This window comes from Rhinopithecus bieti, unplaced genomic scaffold (genome assembly GCF_001698545.2).
Source record: "Rhinopithecus bieti isolate Rb0 unplaced genomic scaffold, ASM169854v2 scaffold_33652, whole genome shotgun sequence".
Classification (NCBI taxonomy): Eukaryota; Metazoa; Chordata; class Mammalia; order Primates; family Cercopithecidae; genus Rhinopithecus; species Rhinopithecus bieti.
In genome coordinates this window covers 3,286,085-3,298,630 of record NW_016814761.1, presented here as the reverse complement: position 1 = coordinate 3,298,630, position 12,546 = coordinate 3,286,085, and the positions used below count along the sequence as shown (strand labels likewise).

The following is a 12,546-nucleotide window of genomic DNA, read 5'->3' as shown; positions in this document are numbered from 1 at the left end:
TTCTGACTGTTGCCAGGGAAGTAAAAACACACAGACTTGCTGATGTCCCAAGAAACAACCAGGCCCAATAGATACTAAGACCTGCTGATGGGCAGAAGCAAGGGGGTTTCAAATTCACATAGATTTTCAGAGAAAGAAAAAGGCATGAAAACCTTTATATATTCATACTCATTGTTAATTATTCAAATGCAAATTATATAATGCCTTTTTTTCTTGAGACAGGGTATCGCTCTGTCACCTAGGCCAAACGAAGTGCAGTGGCATGATCGTGGCTCACTACAGCCTCAAACTCCTGGGATCAAGCAATCCTTCCGCCTTAGCCTCCTGAGTAGCTGAGGCTACAAACCCACATCACCATTCTCCTCCTCCTCCTCCTACTCCTCCTCCTCCTCCTCCTCCTCCTCCTCCTCCTTCCTCTTCCTCTTCCTCTTCCTCTTCTTCTTCTTCTTCTTCTTCTAGAGATAGGGTGTCACTCTGTCACCTAGGCTGGAGTGCAATGATTCAATCTCGGCTCACTAAAGCTTTGACCTCCTGGGCTCAAGTGATCCACCCACCTCAGCCTCTCAAGTAGCTGGGATTACAGGCACACAAGACCATGCCTGGCTAATTTTTGTACTTTCGTAGAAACAGGTTTCACCATATTGGCCAGGCTGGTCTCGAATTCCTGGTCTCAAACAATCTGCCCACCTCGGTTTCCCAAAGTTCTGGGATTATAGGCATGAGCCACCACGTCCGACCTCCCAGCTAACTTTTAAATTTTTAGTGGAAATGGGGTTTCACCATGTTGCCCAGGCTGGTCTTGAACTCCTGGGCTCAAGATCCACCCATCTCAGCCTCCTAAAGTGCTGGGATTACAGGTGTGAGCCACCACACCCAGCCTCCAAAAATCTTTATGTCTTCTGACCCAGAAATTTCACTTCTGGAAATCTATACTAAAGAAACCATCAAACAATAGAAAAATGCTCAGTAATGACACAAACGATGGAAGTAGTAGATGGAGGACATTGAAAGTTAAAACTACAGTTGTTCTCCTTTATCTTCAGGGGGTACGTTCTAAGACCCCCAGTGGCTGTCTGAAAGAATGGATAGGACCCAACCCTATATAGACTATGCTTTTTCATATATGAGCCATACAAATCTATGGTAAAGTTTAATTTATAAATTAGGCATGGTAAGAGATTAATAACAACAACTAATGATAAAATAGAACAATTATGACAATATGCTATAATAAAAGTTACGTGAATGTGGTCTCTCTCTCTCGCAAAATATCTCAGTGTCATGGCTGGGCGCGGTGGCTCATGCCTGTAATCCCAGCACTTTGGGAGATCAAGGTGGGCAGATCATGAGGTCAGGAGTTCGAGACCATCCTGACCAACATGGTGAGACCCTGTCTCTACTAAAAATACAAAAATTAGCTGGGCGTGATGGCGCGTGCCTGTAGTCCCAGCTACTCAGGGGACTGAGGCAGAAGAATTGCTTGAACCTGGGAGGCGGACGTTGCAGTGAGCCAAGACTGCACCACTGCACTCCAGCCTGGTGACAGAGAGAGACTCCATCTCAAACAAACAAACACACACACACAAAAAAAACCTCAGTGACCTGTACACCATAGGTCACTGAAACCGTGGAAAGAGAAACTGCCAGGAAACTGATAAGGGGGAACTACTGTAGATTCTCTATGTTTAAGGATATAAAAGAAGCCAGGGACAGTGGCTGACGCCTGTAATCTCAGCACTTTGGGAGGCCAAGGTGGGTTGATACCTGAGGTCAGGAGTTCGAGATCAGCCTGGCCAACATAATAAAACCCCCGTCTCTACTAAAAATACAAAAATTAGCCAGGCATAGTGGTGCATGCCTATAGTCTCAGCTACTCAGGAGGCTGAGGCAGGAGGATTGCTTGAACCTGGGAGGTGGAGGTTGCAGTGAGCCGAGATCGCACCACTGCACTCCAGCCTGGGTGACAGAGCAAGACTCCATCTCAAAAAAAAATTTAAAAATTTAAAAAAAAGAAAGAAAGATTAAGCATGTTAAGTAGAAGCACGGAAAATACTTAAAAGACCCAGATCAAATTTATAGAGGGACCAAATGCACTGAGATGGGAAAAAAACAATGGATAGGATGAACGGCAGATCGGAGAATACAGAAGAAAAGGTTAGTTACTCCACTTATTTTAAGCAGTGATGATGAGAATGATCATAAGGAGGAGGAGGAGAATGATGGGGGTCACTGCAGCTGACATTTATTGGTCTCTAGCTGTGGACCAAACCCTGTTCATCTTTTCATCCTCACAGTAACCCTGTGAAGTAGGTACTGTCATCAGCCCTGTCTTACACAGGAGCAAGAGGAAGACACAGAGCTAATAATCAGCTTGCTCCAAGTTAAGCAGCCAGATGTCAGGGAGGCCAGGCTGTTAACCTAGGCAGTCTGGGTTTGAATCCCATCTCCCCAGTCCTCTTAACCTCCAGGTGTGTTGTGGTTACAGTAATGGCATTCCCTGGATCGGTGAGACTTGGTGCTATGTGCTTTATGGACGTTATCTCTAAATCTCACAGCCATCAGGGAAGGGAGATGCTGACCCCATTTTTCAGATGAAGAAACCAAGGCTCCTGGAGGTGAAGTAATTTGCCCAGGGTCCCACAGTTGGTAGGAGAAGGGGCCAGGATTTGAACCAGATCTGTCTGATCCTAAACCTTGCTTGTTGGATGTGCCCTGGGGCTTCTGGAGGTGTCCGAGATAACTCTGAAGATGGGGCTTTTGAGGATGCTTTGTAGCATCAATGTCGTGCCTTCTCTCCCTTTAGGGAAAAGGCTTCTGGAATCAACAAAGGGCTTGTGGCTGCTTTTGCTCTCATCCTTCCATACCAGATGGAGGGTGGCGTGGGTTCTGACAGGCAGCCACATGGCCCACCAAGAGTCCCTGTCTAGAGGATTGTCTATAGTGTAAGACACCACACTGGTAAGTGCACAAGGGAAGGACTATTGAGCCTACATGGGAGGGGGTGCACCAAAAAATGTGCCAGAGACATCTACGTTGCTTGCTGTTGAATTATTTTGCATGTAGATTGTTGACACACATATGAGCTGGTCAGCTGGTTGACTGAGTCAAGGAACAAAGGCAATAATCAGATTTAAAAGGGAGGGAAGAGAAGAGAGAAGAGAGAGAGAGAGAGAGAGGGAAGCTCCTAGCAGTGGCTGTTGCTGGCATATTCTTTCGGATGAGCTTTTATGCTGGCAGCAGAGGTCAGCCTGGGCACTCTGTCCTTAGACAGCCATCTAACAGGCATCAAAGCAAAACAGTTTCTGCTGTGTGGGAACAAGGTTCTCGGTGGAACCCTGGTGGTTGACCATCTCTGTGCAATGGCCGTGCATGTCCTCCCATCAGCTCCTCCACCCAGTTTGGGCTGGCTCCACCCCGTTTGCCTCATTAAGATTCTCATGTGTAAACTGGGGCAGACCTTCTGCAGGGTAAGTTGTCAACACACATCAATTGCCTGCCTTCAAATTGTGTGTGTGCTTTGACTCAGTGAGTCCGCATTAGGAGTAGATCCTGTGGAAGCAATTCTGGACATGAACTGACTGAAATTTGAACTTCTTTCACTGTACAGTCTAGATTATTAAAAAAAAATCAGAAGCCACCCATATATCCATCATTGGAGTTTCATTAGATAAACAGTATAGCACTATAATAATATATATAACAGTATAAAAAAAAAGGAACCCCCCTTTTTTTTTTTTTTTTTTTTTTTTTGAGACGGAGTCTTTCTCTGTCGCCCAGGCTGGAGTGCAGTGGCACAATCTTGGCTCACTGCAACTTCTGCCTCTTGAGTTCAAGTAAGTTTCTGCCTCAGCCTCCCAAGTAGCTGGGATTACAGGCGCCTGCCACCACGCCCGGCTAATTTTTGTATTTTTTAGTAGAGACGGGTTTCACCACCTTGGCCAGGCTGATCTTGAACTCCTGACCTCGTGATCCACCCGCATTCGGCTCTCAAAGTGCTAGGATTACAGGCATGAGCCACCATGCCTGGCCAGGAACCTAACTTTCACAATGTTACTAGAGAGGAATATTTAATGACATAGAAATATGTGCAAGTTATATCAGCAAGTGAAAAACTAGGCTATGAAGCACTGCATGTATAACATTTTCCTAATTTGGTGAGGGAAAAGTATGAAGAGAGAGAGAGACAGAAAGAGAGACAGGCAGCAACGGGACCACAGAAGGACGTACACCAAAATGTCAATGGTGCTTAATAGGTTTACAGGTGATTTTAAGTTTATTATTTAGGTTTTCCAAATCTTCTACACTGAGTGTATGTTTCTTTTATCAAAAAGGGCGTGGAAGGGAAGCCAAGGCATGGTGCTCACACCTGTAATCCCAGCACTTTGGGAGGTTGAGGATTGTTTGAGGCCAGGAGTTCGAGAGCAGCCTGGACAACATAGTATTGTCTAAAAAAAAAAAGAAAAAAGAAAAAGAAAAAGAAAAAAACTTGCCAGGCGTAGTGGCACACACCTGTGGTCTCAGCTACTTGGAAAGCTGAGGCAGGAGGATTGCCTGAGCCCGGGAGCTTGAGGCTACAGTGAGCTATGATCATTCTACTGCACTCCAGCCTGCATGACAGAGTGAGACTCTATCTCAAAATATACATATATATGAATATAAATAAATAAATAAATAAAATAAATAAATAGGAAAAAATATGTTAAACAAAAACTCCCCAGTGCCAGAAAAGTGGAAGTGAAAGAAGCGTGTGTTGCCTCCATGAGGGTGAGGGCTGGGAGGGAGGGCTGGGCAAGCCTGGGTGGGGTGCATCTGATATAAGGGGGCAGCCTGCATGAAAAGAGACTTCCAGCAGCTGCCTCTACTGCTGTCTGCTGGGATCATGGAACTTGCCCTGCTGTGTGGGCTGGTGGTGATGGCTGGTGAGTTGGGGATGGGACTCAGGCTGGGAAGGGAAGGAGGGAGGACAGTGCACCCCTATACTCTCTTTCCTAGATTAGGGGGCTGCTGCTCTGATCCCCAGGACCCTGGCCCCCACTCCCCAATCCTTCTGCCTCTCTGCAAAGAGCCTTCAGTGGCCGCCAGTCTCCTAGCATGGTAGCTTCAGCCAGAGAGCTCTGGGTGGCCAAGCTGCACTGCATGTCTCTGGACTGCTGTGAAGGTTCAAACTAGAAATCCAGAACTGAGGCCTGCTGGGCCCATGATGATGACGCTTTGGACACAGGTCACTTCACCCCTGCCTCTCCCACTGAATAAGAACAACCTGTACGAATGCATAGCACTCCATGCTTTTAGAGCTGTTTCATGTTCATGCTCTTCCTTGAACCTGGGAAGAGGGTTCCCTGGACCTTCGGTGAAGGGTGGGGCAGTTTCCATTTGATCTTAAGCAGACCAAATATAAAACGCAGTTGCTAGCAAATTGGCCTTTTTTGTCCTTAATCCATCTCAAAATTGTGATTTGGAAAAGGCTTGCATTTCAAAATATAGTTTTATATTATCTTGGGACTCTGAAATTCTCTAGAGGAACACGTCTCCAGGATTACAGCAAAAACCATTAGGAAATTTGCAATCGAGCTGCAAAAATTCATCTCTCACACGTAAAGAGGGAAGACACTGTAGAGATCAAATACACAGATGAACCTGCAGTCAAATGCAGGCCTGGCCATCTCTTGGCAGTATGACTTTAGCCAAATCGCCCCACCTTTCAATATCCTCATCTGTAAAATGGACATAACCCGCTTGGTAGGGCTGTTAGAAGGACTCTAATGAAAAAACAGATACCAAGCTTCACACACAGCACATGCATGAAAGATGGCAGTGGTATCTCCTCCTACCCGCTGTGCCCATCCCTTGGGAGAAGGAGCTTCATCCCCGTCAGTGGCAGCCAAGGGTGGGAAAAGTTACCCAGGCAAGAACTGCTGACAAGCGAAGCCAGTTCACCAACACCTCCCCAGCCACAGCTCCAGCTCTGCTTCTCAGGCTGGGTCCTCCTCACCTTAAAATTATGACAAGTAAGACCACCTGAAAGCATTCTGAATGTATTTCAAAGGTGAATATATTTCTCACATGGCAAGAAAGAGCTGCATCATTCAGGCGTGAGTTCAGTTCATGTATTTCTGAGCCCAGATGGAAAGGGCTATATTTAGGGCAAAAAATAAATAAATAAATAAATAAATAAATAAATAAATAAATAAGAGGACAGAGGTACCCTAAGAAAGGCAAGATTCTGAACACGAGGCTTTGGTTGATCTACAAGGTGGACTCTCTGTTTACAGTTGGGTTCCTTATCATGGAATCTAGGAATCTCTGATGGATTGTGTACGATTCCAGAGGGCCCGGGATCCTTCACCAGTGCAGCCAAAGCTTAGCAAGGCTTCTCCTGTATATGTCTTAACAGCTAGAGCCACCATGTCAAACAGGCATGGCAACATGGACTCCCACACATCAAGGGGACACACTGGGGACATAATGGCCCAGTCACTTTCAGTTGCAGCCCAAGGCCACCGCGTGTAGTCTCACTCTTTGTCCACTGCATGAGTCCCTCCCAATCACCCTTCCCACCCCAGCGGCCCCCAATGTGGGGCTCACTCACAGTGTACTATTGACTTCATTTGCCTGAGGTTGGGTGCAGATTCCATAACTAGGCTCACTTGAAGATTGGCTGCCCAGCCCAGTCTCCCTGAGACTCTGGGCTCTGTCTGGACGTGTGCTGCCTGCATTCTCGAATCATCTCTTGGAGTTGCACACAGGCACAGTTCCGTTCCTTTCTGTCATCTGTTTCTCCCAACCTCCCATTTGAATTCATGGACTTAATGTATTTTATTTCTCCTAACTCAACATAATGCATTCCTCTCTTCCAGTAAAATAAATTACCCTTACTATCAATTCTAACCAGCAGTTATTATGAGTGAAATAAAATTATCCATGAAAGGCATTGATTTCTAAATCATGCTGCCTCCCAGGAGATCTACACACTCTATTACAGACTCAGATTTTTATAGGGACTGGAGATAAGAAGGGTGAGTTGGGATTATTCTTCCTGTTGTGGAGTGGGAAATCAATGCCCAGAGACAGAGAATGAAACCAGACTGTTTTAAGTGATGAGTTCTGGCTCCATTTACCAGCCCCTAAGATTTTGAGCAAGTTACTGAGCCTCAAACCGCTCATCTGTAAAATGGGGACTAAAAATAATATTCATTGTACCAATGATGGTTTTAACAAATGAATCACAAGTAAGATGATAACGTTTGAGGAAATTGACTGAGGGGTATACAGGAAACTTCTATCTTTGCAACTTTTCTGTACATCTAGAATTATTCCAAAATAAAAAGTTTATTTATTTAACAGTAATTATCTAGCCAGATGGAGTCGAGAAATCAATACACAAGAAGACCTATAGTAAGCACTCAGTAATTGTTATTTTTTCCCTTGAGACAAAGTGTCACTCTGTTGCCCAGGCTGGAGTGCAGTGGTGCAGTCTCGGCTCACTGCAGCCTCCACCTCCCTGAGCTAAGGTGACCCTCCCACCTCAGCCTCCTATGTAGCTGAGACGACAGGCGTCCACCACCATGCCCAGTTAATTTTTGTATTTTTTGTAGAGACAGGGTGTCACCATGTTTCCCAAGCTAGTCTCAAACTCCTGGGTTCAAGCAATCTGCCCACCTTGGCCTCTCAAAGCTGAGATCGTGCCACTGCACTCCAGCCTGGGCAACAGAGCGAGACTTTGTCTCCCAAAGTGCTGGGATTACAGGTGTGAGCCACTGTGCCTGGCCTGTCACTATATTTTTAATAGCGGTAGTAGATGTCATTTTATTATCATCATTATTTGAGGTTACTCATTTGGTCTGGGCAGAGCAGAGTGCCATCCTATGCCCACTGGCGCGGCCCTGAAATTCATCTCCTCTCCTCTCCTGGTTGCTGGACTGCTTGGCAGGTGTGATTCCAATCCAGGGCGGGATCCTGAACCTGAACAAGATGATCAAGCAAGTGACTGGGAAAATGCCCATTCTCTTCTACTGGCCCTATGGCTGTTACTGCGGACTAGGAGGCAGAGGCCAGCCCAAAGATGCCACGGACTGGTAACTCCTTTCCCAGGGATGGCAATCCTATCCTGCCCCCGACTCCAGGACTCTTCTTTTCTCTCCACCCACCTATTCATTTAGTTGAGTTGAATCCATTTTGTTGAGCATCTACTATGTGCTAGAAAGTGCTGAGTGCCAATATGGTCCCAGCCCTCCCGGAGCTTGCCTTCCAGAAGGTTCCCCAGGGTCCCTGAAGGCCAGACACCCCCTTGCACTCCCATCCCCTACTCTAGTGGCAATGCCCACGTTCACTCCCCACTGCAATGGACAATGGTCTTAAAGCCCCGCCACCAACTGCCTTTTTTGCCGTTATCTCATTTGATCTTCATAATCATCCTGGGAGTCAGCTAGAGGAGCGGTGAGAGCCAGCCACTCCTGGGACACTGCCCCGATCTGCCACTTACAGGCTGTGTGACCTTGAGCAAGTGTCTTGACCTCCCCGAGTCTCAGTTTCTTCATCTCTGAAGAGGGGGTAATATGAGTACCTCCATCCCATGGTGGTTTTAAGGATTAAGAGAGAATGCATAGATAAAGCAAGTGTCTGGCACATAGGAATCGCTCAAAAAATGTTAGTCATCACGATCTTAAGGAAGACTGCAGCCCTGCAGGCCTTGACTCTTCCTAGGTGGGGACACGGGTTCTTCTCCGGTGGGGGAGCAGCCAGAGACCCCAGTAGGCTGGGGACCCATGCAGCTGTGCACCCTATCTGCTGCAGGTGCTGCCAGACCCATGACTGCTGCTATGACCACCTGAAGACCCACGGATGCCGCATCCACACGGACCATTACAGATACAGCTTTTCCCAGGGGGACATCCACTGCTGTGAGTACCCAGACCTCAGGGCTGGAGCTGGAGACCCCAGGAAGCGAGTTGTAGTCCCCTCTGCCTTCACAGTACAGCTACTTGATCTCTCTGTTTTTTCACGTGGGCCCACTGGCTGCAGTTGGGCTGTGAAGAGGCAAGAATGGGTACGGTGGTATGGAGAGGGCCCATGGGAGGTTTGACCCCTTTAGCACCTGGAATTCAGGCCCATTACCAACCAGCTTGGTGACCGCATTGCTTAACCTCCCTGAACCTCAGTATCGCCATCTGTAATCTACCCCCATTAAGTTATTGCAAGAACTAAAATGAGACAGACAGAATGAGCCTCACAGGATGCTTGCCACAATAAACTACACAGGGCTACCGATTGGCTATTCCTTTCTTCATTACCACATGGAATCACTCGGGCAGCCTGTCGAAGATCAGCAAAACCCTGATTATCTGCATTGTACAGACCAGGAAACCAAAACTATAGCGGGGAAGTGTCTGCCTCCAATTGACAGAGCCTGGGCTGGAACCCAGGGCACCTGGCCTCTGCATCCTTTCCAGCATCACAAGCATAGAAATGCAGCAGGTCCTCAGGGATGGGAATCGAAAGGTTTCATCACAGCAGCCGCTGTTCATTGAGGGCTTCATAATAGTAACAATAATATCCAACATTTATTGAGCACTTACTATAGGCTAAGTGCCTTGTCTTCTTGCTTTAACTCTCATAGCAGCCCCCTAGGCAGCTCTTACCATGATCCCCACTGCACAGATAACGAAACTGTGATCCCTCCTGCATGGAGTCTTTGCATAGACTGTTGCCACCCCACTCCCCAACTGCAGCTTCCTCCAGGAAGAGCAGACCCTTCCGATCTCAGCTCAAAAGGCTCTTCTACCCTGTTTTCTGATCTCCTAGCCCTGCATGGTTCCTCACTTTCACTTTGCATAGCTGTTTATTCCTCCCTGTGATGCTCTAATACCTGCCCCTCTCCCATGTCCCTATTGCTAAGTCCTCTCCTGCCAAGACACGGTAGGTGCTCAATAATTGTTTAATGAATGGGTGGATAAATAATTGAAGGTGCAATGGCACACAGGGAGGTCATGGTACGTGGCCAAGGTCATGCAGCTAGAATGGGGGTTGTTGGGACCAGTACCTCCATGACTGAGTAGGAACTGCACTGCCTTCAGAGGCTGCTAGACCCATACCTGGCTCTGTCTTGGGAAAGGACAGACACAGAGCTCCCACTCCTCCACCCACAGCTGACAAGGGAAGCTGGTGTGAGCAGCAGCTGTGTGCCTGTGACAAGGAGGTGGCCTTCTGCCTGAAGCGTAACCTGGACACCTACAAGAAGCGACTGCATTTCTACTGGCGGCCCCACTGCCGGGGGCAGACCCCTGGGTGCTAAAACCCATACCCTCCACCCTGTTCCTCAGCATGGAGCTCCGGCATCCCCGCTTCAGTATCTAACCTGAACCAGCCTGGCTTTTCAAACACTCCGTGGGGAGGTAGTCCCAGCCTCCCCCGGAACCTCCTACCAATGCCTTCTAACCTTCTGAAGCTTTCCGAATCCTCCCAGTTGAGGCAGCAGCTGTGTCCTCTGGGGTGGATGGGAATCTTGGGAGAAGCCCAAGCAAGGGAGCCCTCAGAGATGGTGTTTGGACCAAAGCATCGGGGTGGGGGGAGAGGTCTGCCACTGTCCCTCACCTGCTGTCTCCCCGGTCCTTTCTCATCCCCTCCAATATAGTCTCGGAGCTACAACCGGAGCAGCCACTTTAAAGGGCAATATTGATTTTTCTGTCCATGTGACTCTCTCTCTTAAAACCTCAAGGAAAGCCTCTCACAGACGTTGGGGACCCCGCACAGTCCGGCCATGTGACCCTCTCCCCAGGCAAGCTCTGAAGTCCCTGCAGGTGCAGGCCATGCCTGTCTTAAACTCAGTTGCATCCCTGGTGCCCAAAGCAACGCTCAGAACCAAGGAGCTCCGTAAATCCCTCTTGGGTGAAGCGCTAGACAAAGCCGCCAGCTCATATGGCTCCGGGCACCAGAGCCTTGAGTACTTTCTCCTGACTTCAGGCATTGGCTCAGGGTGAATTACAAGGGGCTACTGAATGGCTATTACTTTCATCACGACTGATCCCCACCTCCTCGGGGTCAAAGGGCTACTTTCTGGAAGTCTTCCCGGGCTGAATCCTCCTCCCTGACTGCAAGGGCTCACTCCCTCCTCCAAGCTCCCACAATGCTTCATGACTCTGCCGCTTACCAAGCTTGGCCTAGAGTGGCAAATGGAACTTCTCTGATCTCCCCCAACGAAACTGGAGCCCTGAAGGACGGAGGCCATGTCTGTACCATCTCTGTTTCCCCTGTTTTCCCACATACTGGGTGCTCAATTCATGCCTGTGAATGGAGTGAACCCATAATGGATACACAGGGGTTGCAGCAGATGGTGTGGGTACCCCACCCAGATTCCCTCCAGGCCCAAGGTCCCTCTCCCTGAGTGAGGCCAGGTGTTGGCAGCCAACTGCTCCAATATGCCTCCTTCTCTTAAATATTGCCCTGGTCTACAGGGAGCTGCCTGCCCTCCGCCCCACCTCTCCCACCAAGAGGCCACCTGTCACTCATGGCCAGGAGAGTCAGACACTATGGAAGGTACAACTGCCAGCTCCCCTGCCTCTGTGAAGGATTGTGTGGGCGGAACAACACTCTCGAATTCCTCCTGGGATCGGGCTGAGGCCAGGCCTCTCCTGGAACCACCTCTCTGCTTGGTCAGACCCCATGGCCTATTCAGTTTTCCTGGTTCCCTCACAGGTTTCTCCAGAAAGTACTCCTTCAGTAAAGTGTTTGCACAAGAATCCTTGTCTAAGGCTCTGTTTCTAAGGAAAGAGACTGAAGAGGGATAACTTTTTCCTGTGAGGACTCCCAATCTGCCATTTGTGTGTGGTTAGCTGTTTCCAGCCAGGGGGCTGAGGCACCTGCCTTCGCCCACACTCTGGGCCGGTGGCACCACCTGTGCCTCAGCTGACTGAGCAGTTTCGAGATGTGGTGACTCATGTGAGGTGGTGTCATAGGAATGAAGGACTGTGGGCACCGGGTTCAAATTCCAGTTCTATGCACCACTCTGTGTGGGGATACCCGTGGGGGCAGCTGTGCCTGTGTGCGGGAACAGGGTAGGGAAATCTCCGTACCTTCTCAATTTTGCTATGAACCTAAAACTGCTGTATAAAGTCTAGGCCGGGCGTGATGGCTCATGCCTGTAATCCCAGCACTTAGGGAGGCTGAGGCAGGCGGATCACCTGAGGTCAGGAGTTCTAGACCAGCCTGCCCAACATGGCAAAACCTCGTCTCTACTAAAAATACAAAAATTAGCCAGGCTTCATGGTGGGCACCTGTAATCCCAGCTACTCGGGAGACTGAGGCAGGAGAATCACTTGAATCCGGGAGGCAGAGGTTGCAGTGAGCCAAGATCGCAACACTGCACTCCAGCCTGGGCAACAGAGTGACACTGTGTCTCAAAAAATAAAATAAAATAAAATAAAATAAAATAAAATAAAATAAAATAAAATAAAATAAAATAAAGTATAGGTTTAAAAAAAATTCCGGCCGGGCGCGGTGGCTCAAGCCTGTAATCCCAGCACTTTGGGAGGCCGAGACGGGCGGATCACG

General features: G+C 48.4%; 1 protein-coding gene across 1 annotated transcript; it reads left to right on the top strand.

Annotated features, from left to right (window-relative positions):
- The first annotated feature begins 4,817 nt into the window (after nucleotides 1-4,817).
- On the top strand, nucleotides 4,818-11,735 carry PLA2G2D (phospholipase A2 group IID). Its single transcript, XM_017852001.1, has 4 exons — nucleotides 4,818-4,919; nucleotides 7,931-8,075; nucleotides 8,794-8,900; nucleotides 10,146-11,735. Exons 1-4 carry the CDS (start codon nucleotides 4,832-4,834, stop codon nucleotides 10,289-10,291), a joined length of 486 nt encoding a protein of 161 aa, XP_017707490.1. The 5' UTR covers nucleotides 4,818-4,831; the 3' UTR covers nucleotides 10,292-11,735.
- The last annotated feature ends 811 nt before the right edge of the window (nucleotides 11,736-12,546 follow it).

Excerpts from the sequence above, each read along its gene's own strand:
- PLA2G2D (XM_017852001.1), top strand. The coding sequence starts at position 4,832 with ATGAAAAGAGACTTCCAGCAGCTGCCTCTACTGCTGTCTGCTGGGATC. Across the intron at positions 4,920-7,930 it reads TGGGCTGGTGGTGATGGCTG|GTGTGATTCCAATCCAGGGC; the intron begins GTGAGTTGGGGA and ends ACTGCTTGGCAG. Across the intron at positions 8,076-8,793 it reads CCCAAAGATGCCACGGACTG|GTGCTGCCAGACCCATGACT; the intron begins GTAACTCCTTTC and ends TATCTGCTGCAG.